The 15,080-nt window shown below is 42.3% G+C and overlaps 1 protein-coding gene across 5 annotated transcripts in view; it reads left to right on the plus strand.

Annotated features, from left to right (window-relative positions):
* Window positions 1-15,080, plus strand: part of LOC105253941 (protein pangolin, isoforms A/H/I/S) — a 176,300-nt gene that overhangs the window by 152,775 nt on the left and 8,445 nt on the right. For 3 of the 5 annotated variants that reach the window (XM_025408455.1, XM_025408453.1, XM_011262314.3), the window contains 6 exons: window positions 4,885-4,972; window positions 6,977-7,072; window positions 7,188-7,325; window positions 12,008-12,087; window positions 12,222-12,352; window positions 13,254-13,419. In XM_025408455.1, the coding sequence (XP_025264240.1) occupies window positions 4,885-4,972; window positions 6,977-7,072; window positions 7,188-7,325; window positions 12,008-12,087; window positions 12,222-12,352; window positions 13,254-13,419 (699 nt within the window). The remainder of the gene's footprint in view (window positions 1-4,884; window positions 4,973-6,976; window positions 7,073-7,187; window positions 7,326-12,007; window positions 12,088-12,221; window positions 12,353-13,253; window positions 13,420-15,080) is intronic. The other 2 variants (XM_025408454.1, XM_011262315.3) reach the window with 1 other exon arrangement.

The following is a 15,080-nucleotide window of genomic DNA, read 5'->3' on the forward strand; positions in this document are numbered from 1 at the left end:
GATAATAATATTTCAGAGTCAGTTAGAATCGACTTGAATCGTAGTGTTTTTTGTTAAAAACTGCACTATGATTGAAACGTTCTTAAAATTATTAAAAGATTTCATGTTTCTTATTTTTTATAATTTTATTTCATTTTCATATTTTATATTTTATTTCTTTTTTATAATTTTATTTTTTACAATCTTATCAACAACGTGATTTTAATTAATTGAATCATTATTTTTTAGAAATTAACAGAGCGAGAGATGATATTATATATGTGTTTATCAAAATCTTCCCTTTTTTAATTTATTAGTAGATAAAATTTAATTTCCGCCTTGATTCTTTCCACGTTGGTTCACCGTTTCCGCTCTCATTCCCACTCGTTCATCCAGTTCTCGAGTCCATGCTACCGGTTTCCGGAAACCGGAAGAATTCACAACGGTAAAGTCTAATAGAGCGAAATAGGCGAGCTCGCGCACGGGATTGGGCAAAGCTACGAGATGTGGTTGGGGAAAAAAGAATTCGCGAGAGTTAAAATCGACTTCTCGGCGAAGGCAGAATAAAGAGTGAAACGAAAACGGGAAGAAGAAGAAGAGAGAAAGAGAACGCGGGATACGGAATATCGGGAGCTCGAGTTGTTCGAGAATAAAAGAGTAATTTTCCGGGTGGTGAGACGCTGATAATGGGGTTGCAGACTGCCGAGTCGACTGGAAAGTGATTAAGCACACATGACGGAACCCGCGGACTCGCCAGGATATTACGAAGCACCCCTTTCCGACCCGCCATCCTCTTCCCTCTTTCGCTCGCGTTTCCTTGGCGCTCCTCTTTTCCTCCATTCCCGCAACTTCCCTTTCTCTCCCTCTCTCTCCCTCTCGCTTTTCCTCTTTCTTCACTTGCTCTCTTTCGTAAATCGTGCTCCCAATTCTCGGTATCCTGTCGAGCATCGCATTAGACTCATAGTGGAGCTTTCCGGTTATATTGGGTGCGTGTTTCGATCCAGCATTCAACGGACTCATCTTCGTCCCCTTTCCGCCGTATCGTTAACCGAGATTAAGCCCGGCCACGCTCGCTCGATTTTAATCCCGTCTGTCCCCGGCCGATTGCTCACTGATAATTCACTGAATACTAGAATTTTTAGACTTTGATCTCGTCTTCATTTTATTTTTTCCCACCATCTCATCATACGACGGTAAATCCTGAGCTTTCTCGTAATGAGAATGGCGAAAATCGAGAGGGGCAAACGAGCGAGAAGCAGATAGCTGTAACTTACGTAACATTTAAATATGGCGCTCGCATAATGTGTAATTTGCTACGATTGTCGTACCTGAAACGACGTAGGTGGATATATATCGTGTTGCACACGGTACATCTACATACAAATTCACGCGCAAGATAAAATATCGGATTATTACTTTTACGTGGGATTAAATTTCATTTCGGTCGCCATTGTTTTCACGGGCTCGAGTGTGCTTCGTTATTCAAATGAGATTAAAAGCCCCGGGCTGAGTGGTAGCCCGGTCTCGTTACAGTCGAGTGGCTAATCGTCGTTATGCGAAGATCGAAAGTAGCTTCATCGTACAAAAAAAAGCTCCAACATCCATGCATTTTGCGCACGCTGTCGCGAGTCGTTTTATTCTTTTCTGCCTGTATTATACAAATAACGCCGGAAAATGAAAATAACGTATTCGTTTTCCAGAGAGGATAACAACTCTAATTTTCTCCATAAGAGATGACGAGAAAGCGAGATAAAAAGATAGAGGAGAGATGCTAACGGTGCTTTTTTTATCCGCTTCATAGTAATTTTTAGCTGAAAACAGACGAAAATTTATACTCGCAGAGACTATCCTCTATATTAAATTGTCTCGCAATTTCGATATAATAGAACTCTTCATTTCGGCCACTTTCACGGGGCGACAAATAGCCAAGAGCGGGCAGGAGGATGATAGTTTAGAACCCCGATTGTTTTCGCCGAGTCTAAGCGCGGTTCGTTATCCGAGCGCAAATTTGTCAGGCTCCCGGAGACGGAAGGCCGATCTCTTTACGGTCGATCGGTCGATAGTCGTTACACAACCAGGGATCGAGAAGTGGCCCTATCCGGGGAAAACCACGCGTTGACCGATTTCAGCGCGCGCGCACGAGGGGTTGGGAGAGGAAGATTGTCACGGGGAATATGCCTCCGGGACATGTTCGCCCGCAAAACGCAAAAAGGAACGGGGTGGGAACGAGCTCTGGAGAGTCCATCCAATCCGTTCGCGTATACTGCATCGAATGACAGTAGAAAAAGAGAATACGGCAACGGCAGAGGGAAGGAAAGAGACGGAGAGAGAGAGAGAGATGTATTGGCCTCGTCAAGCGGTTTCAAGCTTGCCGATACTCCGGGCGCTTCTCGTCGACCCTTATGAAGCCAATTACACTTCGCCTCGCCAAAGGCACCCCACTTACACCCGCGCCCAATGTTCCCCGGGCTCTCTTCTCTCTTGGAGCTGCGATCGGTTCCGTGGCACGTACCAGTTACATTAGATACCGGTATAAAGCGAAATACCTTGTCCGTTATTCAGCCCGCGATAGCCACGTAATTTTAGTTTGTGTTATTTGAGTGATTGTCTTTTTTAACTGTCGCAATCCTCGGTTCGAACTGTGCTTTTGCTAAAATTGTTGGAATCTCCATGTTAGGAGAAACAATTCAGAAAATGATCAAAAATTTTCTAATTATTTATATATTTCATCAATTTATATATTTTATTACTAAGTAATTCCTCGCTAAAAAATTAAATATATAAATTATATATTTTATTCTTGTCTTCAAAACGAGGGATCATCTGGCAATATACCTTAATCGTTTATTTAACAATATTAAAGAAATAAAAGGATTTTCAATAAATTTTTAACTGTCTGCACGTAATTCCGCTAATGTTACGTAGACTTGATCGATCGCAATTATGTAAAAATCGGATTGTTATCGATACCGTTCATGCGTCCGTTCGGAGGGACGTGTATATTGTACGGCGTTAAATTTCATCAACGGCTGTTCTCTGGGTGATGATTCCGATGGCGTATGCATTCCACTTCGTGTCGGTACTAGTTACAGAGGGTGCGGCCGTGCACACTGATCAATGCTTGCTCTCTCTTGCCATGAAAGAGAGAGCCAGAAAGAGACAGATAGTTAGCACGATCTCCGTTGCTTCATATGTTTGTAGTGCAAACTCACGCGATATATTAAACGCATAGTTTCCTTTTCGTTCAATTGCATCGCTTCTTTGATCTCGCCATAATAATATTTACTCTGTATACATTAATGTGCGCGAATAAAAATTCAGGCGCGCTTGTCGGTGTATTGAAAAATGCAAAAATTCTTAATTTTCTATACTAAAATAATGTTAATAAATTATATCTATAATTATATATATAATATAAGAGATGTCTATTCTCTGGAAAAATCTAGAAGATCTGAAATTTCTAAGAATTTTTTTTTATCTTGTTAAAGTCAGGAAATTCTCGTAGAATCTTATTATGAGATTCAGGAAATTTTTAAACAGATTCTGTCTTTTTGATCATTTCGCTCTTACATTACATTACATTGAGATAGTAATATTATATTTTTTTGTATATTCAAATTGTCTTTACGATTAACAAATCGATATTATATATATATATATATATATATATATATATATATATATAAATGCTAAAAAGAATATTTTAGATATTTTGTTTACTTTATTTGACAGATATTTATTTTAAAATATTTATTTTAAAATAAAATATAATCATATATGAGGAGATTGTAAATTATTAAAATACATTACAGTTATATTTCTTTGTTTATATTCAATATCGCAGTAAAATATTGAATATGCAGTATTATATAATATTAATATTATACAAGCTTTATTATAATTCTTAATGATAAAAAATGAAAATATCGTGCAAGTGAAAAAAGGGCTTTTATAAGCACTTAAATTTCCTATACTTATTTAAATTTTATATTTGGACTTGATATTTTTATTTTTTCTTCTTTAATTAAGAAATTAAAAAGTACAATACAGAAATTTATTTTATAAAGTTGCATCTGAAAAATTTGTAAGTTTATTTTAAATATTGAATAAAAATACTTGAAAAATCAGGAAATTCTCGAAGAATTTTTTTCCAAAATTTAAGTAGACATCTTGTAATATTAAAAAACAAAAGTTATTTTTGAAATATTTGCATCTATATCAATTTTATTTTACTTTCAAGCAGTTTAATAGAGCAAGAAAAAATTATTCAGCATCTCGATAAAATTATGAGAAATAATTATTCCTTTTTCTTAGGTTTGAAAAAAATATTTTTTTACTAATTATATGATAACTGTTGTTTTTGCATGTAAAAAAATGTAAAATGTAAAACTTTATCGATTAAAAATAATTGAAAAAATATGTTTTTCGCAACGAGATTCGCATGCGCTGCACAAATCACGGAAACGTGTGTGTATAACGTTCGTTTATGTCGTCCGGCTTTTTTTGATTTCGCAATCTCGCCGCGATTAAATTGAACGTCATCACTTAGTGACCGTAAAATTGGTCACGCCGCCGGCTAATGAAAGATTAAATGCGTTATGGCATCGTTCATCGCGGGTGCGAGATGCGGCCGGTTTATTCTACATCCCGGTGCATTAATTCGCGCGAGTTTCGGTTATCAACGACTGAAATAACGTTCGTAAGAACGAAAATGACGAGAAGACACTTGACACGAAAAAGACTAATATAAGCGCTAAAATATAAGCTAAAAATAAAAATTTCATGATTAATATAAAAGTCCAAATATATACAAATGTAGATTAGAAATTTGCATACGATTGAAAGAAGCGGAAGAAAGAGCTTTATCGATCATTTGATTGAACCAAAAATAATTTCTTGTTGCAGGTCTCACGAGGGCACCGATGTACCCTTTCTCGACGGGCCAGTATCCATATCCCATGCTTAGTCCAGAAATGACGCAAGTCGCTTCTTGGTAAGTTGACGCTTATTCAGAATTCATTCGCATATCTCGGGATTTTACACTACAAAGTATCTTCATTCGTCCTCTTTCGAATACTATTCGCGAAATCTATATAAAAATATATAATTTATAATTTTCAACGAGGAAGCTCCAATTTTAATTTAACTTTAATATAATTACATTTATGCTATTTTGCGATTGGATGCGTATAACAAAATATTACGTAATATTATTACAATTTTAATTACAGACACGTATATATATATATATATTCGACCGAATGTACGCGATGGGATCAGAGCGATATTCAATTTCGCGAGATAAACGCGCGCGCGCGCGCGTGGCATCCACAGAACAAGAATCATTTTACACACATTCCCGGATATATACGCGTTATATCATATTTTATATTAATTACACGCGTTAAATAATCGATTCGTGCTTTGCAGTAAACGCAAATGAGAAGTAATGGAAAGCATCGGATTTCGATCACATCGCCGATGCGGTCCTTGGCGATGTTAAAATTATCCGAGCACTCGACAATCGTAAATTGTGCATCGCGAATTACGTACAAAGATCGCTAAATATTCATAAAAGTATCAGAAAAAATACACGGGGGAGGAGACGTCACGCGGCCGGTTCTTTGCCTTGATAAATTTTTCCCTTTGGGGAGAGAATTCTCTTTTAACGTAAAGTGTGCGCATTTACATGATAAACGTCGCCAGTGGATTTCTCCGGTTCTAGCTATGCTGTTCTCGTTAATTCCCTCTCTCGTTACTAACGAGTATCCGGAGCACGCCTAAAAGCGACCTTTCGTTTAACGGCTACCGTTCTATTATCGCTAATCTTTCGGACCCTCGTAATAAAACGCACAGATAATTGCGACGCGCTCTCGCATTCACGTTCAGTTTTCCGTAGAAAATCTCGACATATCGTCGCACGAATCTATAGAGGTGGCTTTGGAGACGGTCATCCTCTCAGTTCCGGTCTATTAGATCCGGTACGGAACCTCTCGGATACGGAATCTCGTCGTCCTTGCCTCATCTCGTAGATGTCACCCTCTTTTCGCTTTAAGAGACAGGTCCTCACGATCAGGTTTACGCTCGTAGTCTCCGCGCGTGCGGTTTCCCCTGCTCGTTATTTGCTTTCTGCTCGACTCGCTCCAAATTGCGATTTTCCACGGATGATTAGGCTCTCTTCTTCTCAATTAGAAAGGACTTACGGTGGTCCTCGCTGGCTCGAGACGGGCAGCTTGCGCATCAAGAAATATCGACAATATCGCGCACGGAATTTCGTTCTCGTGGTTTTCACTACGAGTGGCTTGAAAGGAAGAAGGGAATGAAGGGGAGAGGGGGGAAGGAAGGGGATGAAACACGAGAGAGGACCACTTGCGATAATGAGAAGGTCGACGGCGTTTTTATTATTACGCAAAGTGCAGAGTCTGCGTTCTGTGTTCTTGACAATAAGAGCGCGAGCAGCGCGTTCGCGAAGAGGCACGTACTAATTACTGTTACGAGTCGGTGGCCCGCGGTGTTAATGATAATTAATTAAATGTGTCGACATTGCATGCAAATATTGCAACGTTCCTGCTCGACGAATCACTCGTGATGTCGTATCACGATCAATATTTTTAGTTTGATCATTTAATCATTCAATATAACTTGAGTCAACTCGAGTGATAATTAAAAATAATTATATTTATTTGTGTGTTTTCTCTGTCTTTTTGTTGAATTTATTTAATTCTTTTTCTTATTAAAAACATAACGCGATATAAGGGCTTTTATCGAGGCAGATTAAACTTATGTAGTTTTGTAGATCGCAATCCTCGTATGATTCTTGTATAAATTTTTCCATGGATATGGAAAACGAAAATATTTGTCGCTATGAAACGAACGGATTAATTTGCGAGAAAGTTTCTTTACCTGGCTTCGAGTGTATCTCAAAAAAATAATACGCGGGAAAATGTCTCTCGCACGTATGATAATGATGACGACATACAATGATGAATATTTACAGGCACACACCGAGCATGTACCCCATCTCGCCGGCGAATGCCGGCTTCCGGAGTCCATATCCCACGAGTTTACCCATCACGAGTTCCAGTTTACCAAGGTTAGTAAATGCCTCGTATGACGAGCGAGATAGTGAACGAGCTATTCAATCCGGCGCACGATGAGAAGGATGAGATTTTTCTCAATTTATAGACTCTGTGCTCTTGATCTTTCAGTGATCTCTACCGGTTTTCACCGACGAGCCTCATGCCGCCGCATCCCGGTCTCAGCCCGCACGCACACGCGTTGGCGTCACACGCGTTGGTGTCCTCGGCGCCGAAGGCGGATCACTCTACCCTGGATCACAATCACAGGTTCGTTGTTTTCAGTCTCTCAGTGTCGCTGGCGGCATCTGAACACTCGACAGTAAAACCGGATATCGATTATCACTGTTTGTATGTTTCTAATACTCTCGGTATCATTCTTCCTTCTTATGTCTCCTTCATCTCCTTCATCTGTCACTATTGGTGTTCTTTAAACTGAATCAGTAAAAATGTCATTCATTAAAATTAAATGTCATTGACAAGATTTCGTCAAAGATTAGTGAATTTCGTTAATTTTATTTTTGATTATGACAACAAAGTTTTTCTGCAAAATAATAATAATCATATATTTATACATATATTTAGAATAAAATATATATATATAAGTATTGAAATTTAAAATTATATTTATATAGTACACTTTTTATTTAATTTTAAGAAAAATTACAAGAAATGGGACAAACCGGATTCTCTTGGTCAAAAATTCAGAAATTTCTTTAACACAATATATGGCTATAAATTTATCTCATATGTAATATTAAATAATATAAAATGCATTTTTTAAATATCAATAGAGCCATTACTATCTATTAATTTTTTCATCTCTATATTTCTGAGATGATTATAAGTAATAATTATTTTCCAGTGATAATAGACTGATTCTGTTTAAGAGAAATTCCATTACCCTTCTGTTCAACTCGGCGAACTATTTGCACGAATTGCTCTAAGATAGTGTTTGCGAAAATCCTGAGATGTTTAAAGCAGTGACTTACAAGCAATTCACATTTACATTAATAATCTCTAACGACTGTGTTGATAGTTATAAGTTTCATGTCCCAAAGAAAAGAGAGGAAGATAGACAAAAAGAAAGAGATGAGAAAAAGAACATATCTTTAGAATAAAATTTTCAGAGCAAAACAACATACATAAATTTTTTATATAAAACATTTCATTTTAAAAGCAATTAAAGAAGTTGCTCACGGAAGAATCTTATCTATTGTCGCCGATTATGTGGACATAATGTGAATATGATTTAAAATGCGATTGTCTTATATTCGCATTTTGAACAAAACTCATCATAGGAAAGAATCGTCATCTGCAAATTGATAAAACGAATATTTATAAGGACTTGCATGATGAAAAATTGAGATTTTAAAGGATATATTAAATAGAAAAGTGCAATATCATTTGCATATATCCAATGTTCTATTGCGACAAGTATAATTCTCTTTGGTACAAGAGATACATTGCGTTTGCTGAATAATTAAAAATGTGTAATCGTGTGTTGGAAAAACAAACTAGGAACATATTTAATAATAACTGCGAGACTGCATCGCAATTGTTATCAATCATGAAATGGAATCGTATTTTCAATCAGTAATTTATCCAATCAAGAGAAAGGGATTCTGCCGATCGACAGACCAACGTCCCATCGATGGATAATTGTTCATTATTAATCCAGCATTATCTATTATCGGATGGCATGCAAGGATATTCCTGCTACTCCAGCTGACATTATCTTCCGGATGGCGTCCTGTGAGGCTCTTCCTGACCACCTCACGATCGCATGCCGGTTCAGCTCAACGAATTCTCACCCCCATGAAACGAAAATCGTCCAGCGATCGATAATAACATCCGAATAACATTGACAACTGCAAGATTGGGGTGGTCATGTACCAGCATAGCGCGTCTGCTGATAAGGAAGCGTCGCGCCGGGGGTGAGACACGGATAGTTGCGACGCGACGACCGTAGGGGGTAGCACGTCCCGACCTACCCTCGTGCACTCTTCTCTTCGCCCTTCCCATCGACGTCGTCGGGAGAGCGTATATAACACTTATCGAATGACTCTCTCCGCACAGCGTCTGCGCCTGCTGCCTCGACGCCGCCGCCGTTGCCGCCGCCGTCGCCGCCGCCGACGCCGCCAGTTATGTATTGATCATTACCCTCTTAAACAGATTTCTAATTTACATTAGTACCCGGACGATCGCCCTCCCCGCACCCGCGTGGCGGCACACAAAGGCGCGTGGTCGCGCGCGATACTAGCCGCTCTCTGCTCTCTACATATATACGTCGCGCGCAAGTGCGAGACGTCATGGAAGACCAGCTGACGCGGCGTCCTGGTCCATCGACGTCGCATCCACGAGGCTGCTAGTAGCGGTCGCTCATTTTTCGATTCGCGCGACACGCATTCGTACGTTTATCTCGTCTCAGGGGGTGGGGGGAGGCAACCATTGTATGCCGCATCAGTGACACAAAAAGCTTCCCACGTTCTCTTTGCGGTAAATCGAATACTCTCAATGTTGGTGACTAAATCACGGATGTTGTGTTTCGCGGAGATAAAATTAGACGCGTTGAGGAAATTTTTGTCTAAATTTCATTATCGATCGAATTAGCGCGAGTGCGGGCATCAAAGGTCACTGCCGTTGACCAAACATAGTTGCACGCGTGCCAAGCTTCTACGGGAGGGGAACGCTAGTATCTGGAGGAGGGACAAAATTTCTTCGACGACCGATTCTAAGAAGCTTGTCGGTCCTGCCAGCTCGCCGCATCGTTGGCGAGTGGCAGCAGGACAGCCAGGGTTGACCGGTGGTCGACGGTAGCGCCGCGACAACCCGCTAAAAAAAAAAAAGGAAGGAAGAGTCGCAGCGGCACGCAGGAGAGAAAGGCCACGGAGAATGCGATATTCGCCGCGTCCCCCCACACGCTCCCGGAATTGTAGAGTCGGCGGATGGTAGGGTTGTGTCTCCGAGAGCCATGAATCGCGATGATGCCATCCTCGCGCAACCCCGCACTACCGCCGTCCCCCTTCTTCCTCGCGCAACCTCCCCCCGGCCGCCCCCAGACTCGCCGATAATCAATCGTCGTAACACCGGTCGGTGGTGATTCCGCTGACGCCAGAAACGAGCGCGGCGTTTGAGACACGGAGAAGCGAGGGGAGAAAGAGAAAGAAAGAGACAAACGGAAAGAAATCCGAAAGACGAAGACGCGAAAGGCGAAAGGCATCCGTCGCGGAGAAACGCGAGGAGAGAAAAGCGAGGTGCCAACGCGTCGATAGAGTTTTCGTGCGTGCGTGCAAACGTCAAACGGAGAATCGTGACGGAGAGGGTGCGTTTTCGCGATACGAGCGCGCTATAGTCGTCGGCGTCGGACGGATAGATAGACGGGGGGAGGGGTGTTTGCTGGGTATACAGGGGGGTTTGGGCGGCGGAGGGGAGACGCGGGAGCAAAGGGAGAAACAGAGAGAGGCAGAGAGGGTGGCGTGTAGAGAGAGGCGGAAGGGAAAAAGAGACAGAGGGATATGACGAATGGGTGACCGTGGGATGCCGCCCCTGGAGACATTTCACCGCACGAATCGCCGGGCGACGAAGTCGCATCAACGACTGCCGCTGCTGAAGCGAGACGAGAGAGCGGGCGGGAGCGGGCGGGTGTGTTAATGTAAAACGACAACGACGGTGCGACGAGCGATGACGGTACCGTTGGAAGGCACGTCGGACGACGTGCGGCAGACCCGACTACGGCTATATACATCGCAACGCGGGGTCTTCCGGATACGCGTAGTCACCGCCAGCATCAGCGTCTGATGGACCGCCACGGATGGCGTGTAAGTGTCGCCGTGTGCGCCACCGCCGCGTACGTGCTGTTTACAACTCTGTGACCGGTTTGGAGGCCCGCTTCACGCGCTATAGCGCGACGCGAACACGAGGATGCGAATGAGAGAAGAGCGTCCCGCAACTATTCCTGTCGAGCACCCGATGGCTGGACCAGAACGAGATTACCTACCCGGAAGCGCGATGTTGCCTCTCCTGCATTAACGTTGGAGAGTAACACGAACGAGATGAGGTCAAGGCTCGCCACTAGTGCCGAGTATCTCGGATAGTTTGTTTCGTACTGTGATAATATCTCGTATATATATAGTATAGCACGCGACAGAGCGAGATCGTTTAGGATCGTTCTATGGATCGATTTGGATCATCTCGGCGGTGTGCCCGCGAGTAAACACGAGGCAGCCCCGTATGTGGCGATGGAGCCAGCCGAGTGCCTGGAGCCGCTGAATTTAGTGATCAAAAAGGACGACACTGACGACAGCGAGCCGGTGATCGGGGAGAGGATCGCGGAGGCGACGATCGACGAGGAGAAGGACGCCGTTCTCACGGCCGAGGAGAGCGCGATCGAGGATAACATGGCGATACTCCAGGACGCCGTCAAGTCCGCCGAATCCGGCGGTTTACCAACCGCGGATCACAAGCTCCTGACCGCGCTCTACATGAGCAGCCTCATGCAGATGTCAAGCCTGAGCGCGCCGCGCGGCATCGCGCCGCCGCCAACGTATGGCGCCAGCCAACAGCAGCAACAGCAGCAAAGCTTCGTTCAGCTGCTGGCGATGGTGGAGGCGCGGCACCGCATGTGGCAGCAGATGAACTGGCCGTTGCCGCAGAACTTCCTCAGGAGTCCGCTGACGTTGCCACCGACCGCGCCGCCGTACTTTGACGGCGCGACGACGACGCCGACGCCGGCGCCGACGCCGAACCTGACCGACCAGCTGTCCCAGAACACCGCGCCGACCTACCCCCTGTCCTGCGCGAAACCTGAACCCCTGAATCCCGAGGCCAAACAGTCCTACTTTAACAAACGGTACACGCGATTGGTGTGCGAGGGAGTGTTTATGTAGAAAACGAGCGCGCGCTCGCGAGGCTGTCACGCTGAATATCTTTTTCTTATATGTGTGTTGCAGGTCTACGATAGAACAGAAAAACTCCACGTTACCTACGGACAACGCGAAAGCCCAGGATACGGGTCAGCAGAACAATCAAGGTAAGAATTACGTGATTCACGCGCAGGTAAAAGAGAAGATTGGTTGCGTGACACATGGATAAGTCACGATACGAGTTATTTATTTCAAACTCTCGTCGTTCTCACTTGATCTCTCGACGCTGTGATTTTGACAGATAAAAAGAAACCCCATATAAAAAAGCCTTTGAATGCGTTTATGCTGTACATGAAGGAGATGAGGGCGAAGGTTGTGGCAGAGTGTACCTTAAAGGAGAGCGCCGCGATCAACCAAATATTAGGGAGACGAGTGAGTAAACCTTATGCTTTGATATATTATTTTTTATCAAGTTTTCAAGTAAATTATTCTACATCAGAGTTACTAACGAATCTCAATGTCTCGATGTTTATTCAATGTATCAATTTCATTTACCGAGTGTTATAAATCATCTTTATACAGTGTATATAATCTCTTCAATGTGTGAAAGTGCAGCTTACATCCGATAAGATTAAATTATCGTGCTCTGATGTAAGAATAATTAAGATACGCGAAAGTCAACATTCTCTCATAATAAAGAGACAAGCTTCTGAAAATATTTCCAGTACTATTTTTAAACGATCGTAAGAGATTAATTCGGAGGTAACCTGCTGAAAATAAATTCTGCTTATAATTTAACAATCAGATCTTCGATTTCTTTCACGCGAACTGAATACAATGACTGTATTTTTATCGAGTAACAATACAATTCCGATTCCGTACTATTCGACAGAGAAAGAGAAAATGTTGACCGATCGCTCATTAAAGATCTTCAGATGAATTTTCATTCTAAGTACTGCATGCATCTTAACGCTTTTATCGAACAAATAGTTTACCGGGCTACCAATCGGAGCTAACTAACCGTACCTACGTAGTATCTCAGTACGAATAGAGCATTGTAGGTGGGATCTAAGGAAATCTCGGATTCGCCTTGATAGAAAAAAAAAAAAAAAATGCTGACACGAAAAGGGAAGGGCCGATGGGTGGTTTTTCGCGATGGGTCTCTTGGCGATGATAGACGTGTCTACTCGTAGACATCGCTAATGGTAAATAAGTTCGTGCGAGAGGAAGGGACAGAGATAGAGAGAAAGAGAGAGAGGGAGAGGGAGGGAGAGAGATAAACGGGGACGGTGCACGAGACTGTGAATCTGAATTTTGGGGGTATGACACGCAGTGGCACTCGCTAAGCCGGGAGGAACAGGCGCGGTATTATGAGGCGGCCAGGCAGGAACGCCATCTGCACCAGCAACGATATCCCGGCTGGAGTGCCAGGGATAACTACGGATATGGCAGCAAGAAGAAGAAGAGGAAGAAAGAGCGCTCCGCAGATCCCACCGGAGGTACCACTTTCCAGTGCTAGAACAGCAGGCCCTATAATAATTCATTATATAATAATTGCTAGTATATACCTATACTGGTTGATTGAAACGATCAAAGTCTCTGTGCGTTTCTTTTTTTTCGTTTTTTATATACATTTTTTTTATTTCTTATGGTTTTCTGGCATTCACTCTTTTTCGTGCAGAATATATATATATATATATATATATATATATATATATATATATGTTTCTTTTGGATATTTTATATATATGTACATATATGCATATATGTATATTTTTTCGTTTTTCGAAACTGAATTGGATTGGATTGTCTGTGGGGATTGTGGAATGTGGCGCAGCAGAGAATTGAAAAGGAAAAAGAAAACGGAAAAGTTAAAAAAAAAAAATAAAAAAAAATATAAGAAACGAAAAGCTAAAAAGACACGGTGGAAAAATCAAACGCGGACTCTCGCGCGGCATGCGATCGCAATTTCTCTTTTTTTTATCTGGCCAAACTCCCTAAAGCGGTATTCGTTCTCTCCGGGTGAGCAAGAAGAAATGTGACGGGACGAGTTAACGTCACTGATGTTGCGATAACGAGAGCGAGAGTGAAAACCAAAGCCTTTAGGTACGGGATGTCTGGTAGAGCCCGGGGCCTGTCCCGCTTTTTCTTCTCTTTTTTTTCCGTTTCTCGCCGCGGGATGACATCTGCTCGCAATCGCTTACCTCCCAAGACGAATCGCGCTCGCGGCGATTTAATGAGAAAAACTGTCCACCGACAATGTGTGTCTCGCTTCCTTCGAAATTCATCCCTCTCCCTCCTCCCCTTCTTCCGTTCCTATTAACATCCAACTAACGTACTTTGAAATGAGCGTTCCTTTCGGGAAGTGATAGCTTCTCGTGACCAAGTCTCGCTACACTCCTTTGCAGTCTCAGTGGCGTGACTCGTGTGGAGAGGAACTGGGGCAGGTGGCGAACGGAAATACACTGGAGGAACGTTTTGCGCTTTTTTTGTTCGATAGCGCCGAAAGGATCGAAGGACGAAATATAATTGACCTATCCAGCATTAATAATGGACAAAAGATTGCCTGGCACTTATATAATTCTCAGTCTTCCAATTGCACACTTTAATAAATAAATATGGAATTAATGATACGATAAGTAAGATTGAATTTGTTTGCGTCCAAATTAGATTAATACATTATTAATGTTTGTGTCTTAAGGATTATATGTATATATCTTTCAGTGATCGCGAGAGAGTGTACACCAGCTGCGCACGGCGTCCTTAAGGAGCGTGTTTTCTTCAGTGTATAGCCGTGCCGACACTACCCTTTTCATTCTTTCACGCGTGCTACAGTAAAATTTTCCAACCGCTAGCGTGTTCTCTATCAGACACCCTGTATACTTTAGGTTGTTAATTATCGACGAATAGCGGTGTGACCGAGGGGGAGGGGACAACCTTAGGCTGTTCTTCTAGCACTTTAAACGGAAAGTAGGGACCCCAGTGTTACTGAAATGCTATGAGGCAACGATTGCTAAAATAATAATAATAATAATAATAATAAAAAGAGATAGATAAAGAGTAAAATGAAATATTTCGAAATAGAGCGAGCTAACTCCGACTCTCTTGAGGCAACATTTTTTCACGCAATTAGGGTGGCGGCAGTAGCATTAGTGAATTT

Source organism: Camponotus floridanus, unplaced genomic scaffold (genome assembly GCF_003227725.1).
Source record: "Camponotus floridanus strain SB8 unplaced genomic scaffold, Cflo_v7.5 scaffold21, whole genome shotgun sequence".
Lineage (NCBI taxonomy): Eukaryota > Metazoa > Arthropoda > Insecta > Hymenoptera > Formicidae > Camponotus > Camponotus floridanus.